Source organism: Limulus polyphemus, unplaced genomic scaffold (assembly GCF_000517525.1).
Source record: "Limulus polyphemus unplaced genomic scaffold, Limulus_polyphemus-2.1.2 Scaffold2868, whole genome shotgun sequence".
Lineage (NCBI taxonomy): Eukaryota > Metazoa > Arthropoda > Merostomata > Xiphosura > Limulidae > Limulus > Limulus polyphemus.
In genome coordinates, this window is record NW_013668478.1 from 31,098 (window position 1) to 43,191 (window position 12,094).

The 12,094-nt window shown below is 31.1% G+C and overlaps 1 protein-coding gene across 5 annotated transcripts in view; it reads right to left on the reverse strand.

Annotated features, from left to right (window-relative positions):
- LOC106468090 (DNA polymerase subunit gamma-1-like) overlaps positions 1 to 12,094 on the reverse strand; it is a 62,444-nt gene that overhangs the window by 18,682 nt on the left and 31,668 nt on the right. For 4 of the 5 annotated variants that reach the window (XM_022396394.1, XM_022396393.1, XM_022396395.1 and 1 more), the window contains 6 exons: positions 8,103 to 8,272; positions 4,029 to 4,185; positions 3,559 to 3,666; positions 3,222 to 3,379; positions 2,844 to 2,897; positions 1,982 to 2,099 (listed from right to left, as the gene is read on the reverse strand). In XM_022396394.1, coding sequence (XP_022252102.1) covers positions 1,982 to 2,099; positions 2,844 to 2,897; positions 3,222 to 3,379; positions 3,559 to 3,666; positions 4,029 to 4,185; positions 8,103 to 8,272 — 765 coding nt within the window. The remainder of the gene's footprint in view (positions 1 to 1,981; positions 2,100 to 2,843; positions 2,898 to 3,221; positions 3,380 to 3,558; positions 3,667 to 4,028; positions 4,186 to 8,102; positions 8,273 to 12,094) is intronic. The other variant, XM_013928493.2, reaches the window with a different exon arrangement.

A 12,094-nucleotide genomic window follows, 5' to 3' on the forward strand; every position in this document is an offset into this window, starting at 1 on the left:
CTAAAACCTCCTAAATACATTTCATATGTTTGTTTTCAGTAAAACTTTGTATTTTATTTGTTATTTTCTCTACCCTAACTGTCTACAAGGTTGGTCATTTTGACCATCCTCGTAATCAACCATAAGAGAAAAATTGAAATAAATCTAAATTACCCTCTTTTTCTTTCTAGAATGACTTCAAATTGTAACACGAAACTACATTCATTTATCTTAAGTAGCTTAAACTCATAACAGTATACATCTATTCATAATTAAATTATATTGTTTTATTGCCTTGTGAACCATGTCTAACAACTATTCACGCCATTATAAGTTATAAATCACTTGGGGAACGTGCAGCTTATGTCAAGCTAACAAGTTACATTACCCACAAGCTACTCCAAGCTGCTTGCATGCATCCCTCATGAAATATTTTATTATTAGTATTATATATATTTTACCTAATGTAACCTTAACTAACCTAATGAGACCCCTATTTTTACATTTTAGTTACTTTTATAACAATAAATAAAGAATAAACATGAAAAACAAGAAATAAAGTACTTACCCATCTATTTGTTTTGTTTTTTTGCTGTCGACTGTTGATCACACTTTCCCTGACTTTTTTTTTTATAATAACGGTAGTAATGCAATATAATTATAATAATTAATTTTTATTTAATTAAATAATGCAACAAAGAACATAGAATAACAACATGCAAAAAGCAGACAATTTCCTCTAAGTATAACAATTTTTCTGGCTTTCTAACTATGCGACAAGAGTTGTTACAAATTCATCCAAACTATTCTTTATTGCTCCCATGGGAACAAAGCTTGTACTAAAAGAGAAATTGACAATTCTCTGTTCAGAATGTAATATAATATATAATTTGATAGATGAAAACCTAGGTTTTATATTGGTTATACATAATATGGAATTAAACATAAGTGAGAACTATTAACAAATCCTGAAAGAGAGGATGTGAAAGGTAGGTGTGGCAAGAGGAGACTGATTTTCTATTTGATGGCTCTGTAACCAAATACAATTGAAAGCTTTAAAAATTATGGTTTGTCTGAGCAATAACGGTTTTATACTGAGTAATTTACATTAAATTTCATACTTATTGGAGGAGTGGTGATAAAATAGAGAAGATGGGATGCCTACATAAAATGAGTCACCTTTCTCACACATTGGGAAATTCAGGATATTTTTAAATATTGCCTTATAAAATGAAGAACTTAAAACTTATATACTGATAAAATATGGATAATTAGCTATGATTTTATGCTTTACTAATTGGTATAACATAAACAAATAGTTTAATAAAACTGTGAATGTAAGCCACTAAAACCTCATTAGATGCGCAGTATATGATGCCCAGGCAGATAGGGTCAAACAGTACAGCACCTAATGTGGTATACTGTATATGATATCACTATTCAGGATCACTAGTAAAAGAAAACATCCAATGGATGAAGAATTACCCAGTGTTTCACATGTATGATGTTTTGAGACATCTTTTAGTCACACAGCAGTTCTATATTTATATAGGTATTTCAAGTGACACTACTAACTTATTTTTGTGAATTATTTAGTTGAAAAGGTGTTTGAAATACTAAAAAATAAATGTAAAGCCCGATCTACCATATGATTTATCAGCTGTCACCGATATAACTGACATAACTTAGTGGTAAATCAAATGATAGATTGGGCTTCACATTTATTTTTAAACATTGTTCAGTAGATAGTAAGGTAACTTTTCATTGAGACAGATATAAACACTCACTAAGTTTCTTGAAGAACTAAGGAGTAGTTTGAAATTGACTGTTCCTTCACATTGTACATAACAGCAACAAGTCTAGTTGATTATAACATAATGACTTGCACAAAAATGGATAACCAGACAAATAAAAAACATAGCTTTTCACAATAAGTTACTAGTTATCAAAAGAGATAATGCTAAGTACTTTTTTTTAAAGTATTGCATTACAGAACACCTACATATGCATTACTTGCTGTAAGCCAGGTAGGTTCGACAGCTCTCCTAGTAACAGTTCCAGCTGGTATTACTCTAGGCAAGATAGCTCCATAGAGAAAATCTTCATCATAACAGGAATTGCTAATTTTAATGATTGAAAAAACTGTAAGGACTAAATACTAATCACTTATGAATATAAACATAATGTTTTGTTCCCGAGTCAAAATTTAAAAATATTATACAAAAAATCTACAAAAAATATTTTCACATATCTATAATTACCTTGAATGCACTTTTTTATGGTAGTTAGTCCATAGAACTACATTGTACATGGTATTTTCAACCTGATAAGCACCTTATATGACACACGGTCTAAATGGCCAGGTCATAGAGTCCAAGGTTCAGGTATTTGATACCATCATCTTTAATTCAAATCTGTTGACCAGAAAGAGGACAATCAGTCACAAGCACCTACAAGGCTACTCTTAACCAAATAGCAGGATTTACTGTCATTGTTACATGCCCAATGATGAAAGAGCAGGGCTTGTTTAGAAGAATAATGTGGACTCAAACCTTGGGTCTTTTTATCTGCATCTTAGCATGCTAACCAGTAGGCCAGTCTACTTCACAATATAATTCATTTATTAGAACCAGGCGAGTTTAACAGTGAAGAATGCTGAGATAAAGTACAACATTAACTCTACTATTTTTGAATTTGTTCTCAAAGATTACCAAGTTTATTGTCTGCAATGTACACAAACGTTTTGCAAAACTCCTAAAAATTTTAAATGGTTCAAAAAACTACATTATTTCAAAGAATATAAAGGAAATAATACTAAAATTTAAGTTTTTTATTCAAAAAAGTAATTCTCCTAATGCACTGACCTAGTCACAGCAGAGGGAAGTTCACTTTGATTCATCCACACCACCATCTGAGACCTACAAAATCTTATGATTTTTAATCCTGTTTCAGTTATTAAAATATAAAATTCAAGCACATAAGATACACATTATGCAAGCCATTTAACTTGTAATTTAAATACAACTAATTGTAATTCTACAAACCCATGAATGAAAGCAAAGAAACAGAATATGTCTACCACACTACATCTGCAATGATCCAGTAAGAACTAGACAATTCATGGGTTTAAGTTCTATGTGATTTTTTGTACTTATTTATTCATCAAAATAGAGCAACATGTAATAATGTTGAACAAAATAAATTAATCCTTATGACTTTCAACCAACAAAAGATAAACTCACAAAATACGATCACGAGCATTCTTCCAATAGGACACCATCTTATTTAATCGTAAAGCTTGATCAGCTTGACCTCCACCCAGTGCTCTCAAAGTTCCATCTTCTACTTTACTAAGAAAATCTTTAGCTAAAGGGTTACCGACTCTCTTATGCAGCCCATCCTAAGCACATCATCATAAAACAGAAAAAAAACACTTTTTGAAAAGCAAAATATTTTCAGAATTTATCTAACTAACTGCAGACAAGTTATGTCATCAAATTGAATAACTGGATTTTTAATAAGTTGATCTTTACTCATTGTTTGCTTATTATTATCTTAATATCAGAAAAATACACATACCTTGTGAGGTAACCTAAAGAACCAGCATCCCCTAATATTAACATCATTAAAAGGACCATTACCATGGTGACCTAAGGCTCCATTATAAGCTGCTTTTTCAGTCTGTAACTAAAATAATTCTCATGAAACATTGATGTACTTTTATGTTCATGTCCACCAAATACTTCAAAATACATTATTATTATATCATACTTATAAAGTAATTATAAATACTTCTATACAAATTGACATATGCAGATCTAATTAAGTTATTATATTACATTTCAAGCTAAATACACTGAGCCCCCAAATACATATAAAAATGTATGTGAGTGGAAAGGGAGATATATATCAAACATTTTCCAATTCAAACTATACTTTTAACCTTAAATCCACACACACACACACACATATATATATATTTAGAAAGAGAGACACACACAGTCAAACAGCTACAAAAAAAGGAAACACTACATAACAAAAGGCTCTACCTTCTTCTTTTTATTTCCTAAAATTGCCTTCCATTGTTCATTTACTTCAAATGAATTTTCAGGAATATTCTGAAGATTTTTCCATGCCTCTTCAACTACACTTACAGTTCCTTCTTTTTTCTTGATATCCAAGTGAGGACATAATCTCAAAAGGTTTCTACAAAAGATTTTGTAATGATGACTGCATTTCTAAAAATATATATACATATATAATTTGTTGGGATGTCTGTATTTTAGAAAATGACCAAAAGTGTTTAAAGTGTTGGATTTAACACCTCTATTAACAATTATGAGACACTGCATATAAAAAGACAAGTACCTAATAATATCTAAATGTATTTCAGTGCAAGATTATCTTCTTGCTACCAAGATTACAAAATGTTTGAATTCAAACTTTGTGCTGGTAACACAAGTACAAACAAAGTAAAAAGGTACGTACATTAAACCAACAATCAGATGTGTCATAATACATTAAAACTGTTACCTTGAGCTAGAAAATGATATATGATAAGAATGTTAAAAATACTGTAATGGTTATAACACATGATATATTAACAAGTCATGCCAACAGAATAATAGTAATAACACAGATATATTAACAAGTCGTGTCAACAGAATAATAGTAATAACACAGATATATTAAGTCGTGTCAATAGAATAATAGTAATAATACATGATATATTAAGTTGTGTCAACGGAATAACAGTAATAACAAATTATATATTAACAAGTCGTGTCAACAGAATAACAGTAATAACACATTATATATTAATAAGTCGTGTCAACAGAATAACAGTAATAACACATTATATATAAACAAGTCATGTCAACAGAATAACAGTAATAACACATTATATATTAACAAGTCGTGTCAATAGAATAACACATGATATATTAACAACTCGTGTCAACAGAACAAATATCTCGGTATAACAATAGTATAAACTAATCAGGAATAAGCATTAAACAGGTAGTGCACAGCAATATAGGTTACTAAAGAGCATTGACACTTCTAGATCTTTTACAGTTTTGTAATAATAAAAGTCAGTGCGAAAAGGTATTTGCATAAAAGAGTGACATAAAATTATAGAACATATTCCCAATGTACAGTTTTATAGTAAGCTCAACTTCTGAAATGTTATATCAACTTCTCATGTAGTATAAGTATTATTTTTAAGTGAATTAATACATGCAAATGTACTCTGAAAACTCTACAACTTGTTCCTAACATTGTAACAAATTAAAAGCATTTAATTATATTGTTCAAACATAATTGTCATATGTTATTGCAATTTGTTCTTTAACAAATATTATCTATTAATGTTTCAGAAGTAATGCTTCGAGTGGATAAGAAGTGGAGAGGTCTTAAAAGGTTTTAATTAATAAATAAAATGAAGCTTGTTTGTTTGTCAAATTCTGTATAAAGCTACTCGAGTCTATCTGTACTAGTCACCACTAATTTTGAAGTGATAAACTAGATGGAACACTGCTAGTCAATACCACCCACCATTAACTCTTGGGCTGCTCTTTTACTAGCAAATAACGTGGTTGACCACAACATTATAATGCTCCCACAGCATGTTCAGTGAGGGGATGCAAACTCATGAACTGCAAATTGTGAGTGAAGTGTCCTAACCACCAGGCTTCAAAAATGGAGCTTAAATTCAATTAAAAGCACAAATCTAGAATAATAATCATGTTTTTATATTAAAAAAGAATGCATGTTCTGTACACACATTTGGTGCTTAATGAAATATTCACATAGCTACATACAGTAAGCTTATGTTTCAAGAGCACCCTATTAAAAGAACAGCAGCCAACTTAGGCAAAACAAATCTTCATTCTAAAGCAAGCTAACAGTCCATCTTTTTAAAATTAAAATTGTTTATTAATTAAATATACCTAATAACCATAATAATAAATCTTTATAATGTCGAGATAGTTATCAAATGTTTCTTAAGAAAAAACTTTGTATTTTATCTGTTATTTTCAGTAATTAATCTCTGTACGAGTTTGGTAGATTTGACCGATCTTGCAACCACCATAAAAAATTAGGAAACAAATATAAATTATGCCCCTTTCATTCTAGAATGAACACAAATTATAACATGAAAACATAAATGTTTAGACTAAATAACTTCAATCTCATAACATTAAAACATTTATATATATAATTTTTATTATATTGACCTTTCAGCTGTGCCTTGCTAACAATACAGAAGTTACAATGATGCAGCTCATGTGCACTCATGTTACCGTATCAAATAACATAAAACTGACCTTTGGTCTGTGCAAAGTAACTTGTCTTGTCTGTTTTATTAGACTAGTATTTTGTAAAATACAGTCACATTTTTATTATTATTCATTATATATGTATATAGATTATTGCTATTTAGAAATAAGTTCTTAAACATATTTTTTACTAAAACATGGAACAGTAAATAAAGAAGTAAAGCAAACAATTATCTCTTCTAGTTACGACCTTTGTAGTTGGTTGCTGTTTGACGTAGGTTGCTAAGCCTTTAAAAAATTTGCATGTGGAGGATATAAAACAAAATATCTTTTAAGGTTTTATATATACATTTGAATAACTAAAAAATTATAGATTACTACATCAATACCATAGAATTCCACTATAATTTATCAAGCTTAATAACTAAGATGTATTTTAGTCTAAAAAAATATGAGATTTCAAGCAGACTAAAGACACACCCTACCTCTTTGAAATATTAGTTCAAAAGAAAGAAATGGTGCCAAGCCCGTTAAAATGTCTGAGAAAGCCAATAGGGGGCCATTCTGAGCTTCCAATTAGTTATTCATGTCATATATAGAAATAAGTGTATATAAGGGAGCAAAAATGGAAAGAGGTGGGTGGGGTGGCACTGTGTTTGATTTATTACATGAGCAATATCTCAGCAAATTGAAAAGATAAGAGGCTCTTATTTTATATTCTAGCTTGTCAATATCGGTAATTCAAGTTTCTAATTCATTCAAAACTATAGACTATATAAATTCATAAAATAGTAGTTTGATAAAATTTTGAATGCGAGTCATCAAATGAGATGACATGGCCTTTCACCAGTGGCCCACCTCAAAAGCTTAATTAAGTACATGCATTGGGAAGGAGGGAAGACTAGAGTTACAATGATACTTCTCTTTCAACATTAACATTATCAGTTTAACATATATTTTATACTTATTATACCATTACATTTCTCTTCCATCTTGTACACTAGGCATTCAATACATTTTATTGAAGCAATGTAGCCACTAAATGTATTTCTTCTGTGGTCTATCATAATGGTCTGGTACAATACACTAAAATAGCTGCTACATATAATGTTTTGGTGGTATCTGTGTGCTTTAATACAAGAGCTCTTGCTTACTAATAGATGTTATATAAATCGAAACATCAAAGTTTTCATGTGAGTGATATTTAATGTGTGATTATTGTTCAAACATTGTCAAACAGCTTCTGTTAACAAGAGACAAAAGATATAAAAATCTGACACTGCTTGAATTCTGGCTGATGAACCAATGAATGTTAGAACTGTCTTTGAATTCCTGCCTAGTGAAGAAACCTCCAAATTTATACATAATATATACAAATATTTAATGAAAACTTAAATTACATAAAAACTTTTACATTTTTCATAGTTTAGGACTTGCACATTGGATATGCATCTTCACTATACATATATGGTTTCATTATTGTGTTTCTGGCATTACTTCTTAAAAATATGTACTTACTGAAACAATTCAAGTGCACTACACTTAGAATATCACTGTATGTAGTATATCATGCACAAGAAAAAGAAAACTGACAGCCATGAAAACACAATGGAGTAAAACAGTATTACACTTTAATTACAGTATTTCTGGCTTTTATTCAATTTTGTTTTAGCTTGACATATACAAGTAAATTTTTATAATGCAGCAAAGCTAACTTTATAGCCAGCTGAGGACTATAGTTTTGACTGAGTTTAATCATCTCCAATTGATCAATGACAGGAATACACTATGAACAATAAATAACCTATGCAATTTATAAGAGAAAACTAACAGAATACTTACTCTAAAGGAAATTCTGACCTATCTTCTTTTTTACAAATTTCTTCTTCCCCATTGTCAGTATCAGCATCTGGTGGTTTACCTGGTACAAGATAGCCCCACCCATGTTTGGTATCATAATGAAGAGGATATCCATCCCATGTCAACCTCATCAACTTAGGGACAGTTCGCATCTGTCAATTAACCACATTCAATGTTTAAACTATATCCAAAAATAAGTTTCTATAGTGGGTTGTTAAAAAGAAGTCTACTCTTCACTCTTTCCACGTAGCTACTCCTATTGATTATATATTTAAAACGTTTTAAGAATAAAAACGACACATGAATGATTAAGTGGTTGATAAGTCTGCTATTTTCTTATCACTTGCTATTAACTCTTTTGGCACCTGGGTGTGTCGATTGGACATACCTGTCGTATGGTTTGTTTTACTGCTTTTCTTTGTTTCTAGTTTAAGCACAAAGGTACACAAGGGGCTATCTATGCTCTGCCCACCACAGCTTTAAAATAGAATAATTACTAATAATGTGCTGTAAATATACATTATGTTTATATACTAGTTTAAAACAAAACAATTACTAATAATGTCCTATAAGTTTACCTTATGTTCATATACTAGTTTAAAACAGAATAATTACTAATAATGTGCTGTAAATATACATTATGTTTATATACTAGTTTAAAACAAAACAATTACTAATAATGTGCTGTAAATTTACTTGGTGTTCATATACTAGTTTAAAACAAAACATTTACTAATAATATGATATAAGTTTAGCTTATGTTAATAAACAAATGACTAATAATGTGCTATAAATTTATGTTGATAGGCTAGCTTTAAAACAGAAGAATTATAATTACTAATAACGTTATGTAAGTTTAGCTTATGTTGATAAACTAAATACACCAACGTTTGATCTTTTTTCATTATGATAGATAGGAATACTTTCATTATTGTAACCTATATCCATGAGGTGATCATCTCTCTCAGTGACTATGTAAGCAGATGAAGGTCATTAATGGCTCATGACCACAAAAGTATTCATGAGAGTAATTTTTGATAATGTAGGCATATCTTTACAAAATTTTACAGATTATTAGTAAGTATTACAAGGCTTTCATAAAAAAAATATCAGGTTTTTAAATTAAGTATTAAGATTTTTTTCTTAAAGGTTTGCTCATGAATATTTTTTCTTTCAGAATGTTGACTATCCAACGTGCAAAGTAATTTTGATTTTAAGATAAAAAATACTTTTCTTTATCTGAAATTTGTAAGATATCATTTGCGTAGTCGCTATATCCTTCTAGATAATCAAACGGTTTTTTGAATAAAACATTATATTTAATCTGTTACTTTATTAATATTAACTTCATACGGTGTTGTTCGATTTGACTGACCTCGTAATCATCATAAAAATTACAAAATAAAGTTAAATTACCTTTGTTCTAGAATAACTGCAAATTGTAACAGGAAACCACAAAGGTTTATAATAAATAGCTTATATTTCGTAAAAGTATACATTTATTTATATCTATTGATTTTTGTTTTATTGACCTTTGAACTGTGTCTGACTAAAAATACCCCGATACAAGTCGAAAATCATGCAGCACACGTGCAGCTCATGTTACTGCATTGAATAGTGGAATGCACAAGCTGCTGACGCACATACCTCATGAAGATTTTTATTATTTTGCTTTCATTCACTTACCTAACAAGTTTCTATTTTTTACATTTTAGTTACTTTTATAATAATAAATAGTGAAAAAAAAAATGAAAAATAAAAAACCCTCGTAATTAAATATCAAACATTTTTATTTTCAGTAAAGCTTTATATTTTATCTGGTATTTTCTTTATTGTAACATTATACTTGATTCTCCAGGTTGTAGGTATAATGAAAATAAAGGTTGCAAATGCAAAATATAATGTATAGTATTGTTCGTACTGATCACAAAATTTCAAAGTACTTATGGTTAGAGTTTACACTTCTCACCCTTTCACACTTATTTCTATAGTTATTTTATTGCTAGCAGTTAGATTAGAAACTAGAAGAAACAAAATGAATAGTACTGTCTGTTCCTTTCAGTATAGACAACAAATTTCCAAAGTAAATCTTCTGAGAGTTTCTTCTAATCTTTTTACACCTATTTCCTATGTTTATTCCATTGTTAGTGACTGAAGTAGAAACCTGACAAATATAAAGCAATGAATCATCATTCTTGTTTAGGTGTTACCATACTCTGACACTGTCAATATTAAATAAGCTTTGCAGCAAAATTACCAGAACTTTTCTTGCTTTGAAAACAGTGGGGAAGGATTTATCAACTTGTTGACAGAATAATGGTTACAATGAGAATTGTCTAAAGTATTATAAAATGCTTATGCTATGGCTTTGCAGAAAGTCTGGGCCGATCAAATAAACTTGATAGGTATTTGAATGTTGGTTGATAAGCGGATGTTTCCTACAGAGTCTATTTTACTCATGGCTCTGAAAACACAGTGGGGTAGGATTTATCAGCTTGTTTGCACAGTACAGCAGTTGCAACAGGAATTGGCTAAAGTATTATATAAAAGTGAGAGAAAATATTTATGATATGGCTCTGTACAAAGTTGTATCCTTTCCAATAAACTTGGGTGGTCGGAATTTAGTGGTGATATAGGTGTGAAAGTGCTTATGAACATCCTGTTTCCTATTTTATCATGCTTACACAGTAACCAATAAAAACGTGGTTTCCAATATTTTGGAAGGTACAGTGAGGTTTCAGTTATGATACATTATCCTACCAAAAGTCATGGGACACACCTCTGATTGCAGGAAAATGGGCGTGACAATGAAATATGCAAATATTTTGGTCTATAAAGATGATCAGCAGTTTGCTCGGAAGTCATTTCAAACTTGTACGCCAAACGATGAGTACACAAAAATTGTTAACAGAGTTTCATAGGGGAAGGATAGTTGGATGTCATTTGGAGATGCTGTATATGCTATTGTGCAACAATTAAACATTCCCAGCTGGACAACTGGCAACGTGCTGAAGAAATGAAAGTCCACAGGTGACAACGAGCCAAGACACGATCAGGTATGTGTAAAATACTGACTGACAGGAGCCGACTTGCCTTGACAAGACTGGTTATTTCATCTCACCATCAGACCCTAGAGAATCTGTGTTTGGAGATGCAAGAAGCCACAAGCAATCCTACAAGTGTTTCCACGACATGTCGAGAACTGCATGCCATGAAGTTTCACAGAAGAGCTGCAGTCCACTAGCCATTGATAAAAACAAATGCACACCATTGACAGGCATGGGGCAAGGCACACAGGGGATCTGAGCCGTGGATCAATGGAAATCAGTCCTGTGGAGTGCAGAGTCATACTACATGCTCTTCCAGTCTGAAGGATATGTTTGGGTATGGAGGATGCCTGAAGAATGCTTATTACCTGGGTGTGTTCTCCCAACAGTGAAGTTTGGAGGTAATGGTATCATGATCTGGGGGTGCTTCTCATGTTATGGTTGCAGTACATGGATCCAGGAATGCTGAGTCATACATTGATGTTCTGAATAATTCTGTGTGGCTTACATTGTGGCAATTTTATGGTACCAGCCCTTACACCTTCCAACATGATAACGCTCCATGTCACAAAGCAAGGATTGTGAATGCATGGTTTGAAGAGAATAACATCGGAATATTGCAGTGGCTAGCACAGAGCCCTGACCTCAATCTGATAGAACATCTTTGGGATGAACTTGAACACAGAATTAGAGCAAGGCCAAAATGGCTCTCTTCAGTAGTGGAGCTTACTAATGCTTTAAAGGAGGAGTGGAGCACAATACCACCAGATTTCTACCAAAAATTAGTAGACAGTCTTCTATGACAAATTGAAGCAGTCATTAAGGCCAAAGGCGAGGCAACATGCTATTAATTTCTTGGAATAAAGACATGTTTTATTCATAACTACCAGTGTCCCATGACTTTTGGTAGAATAATGTATATATATA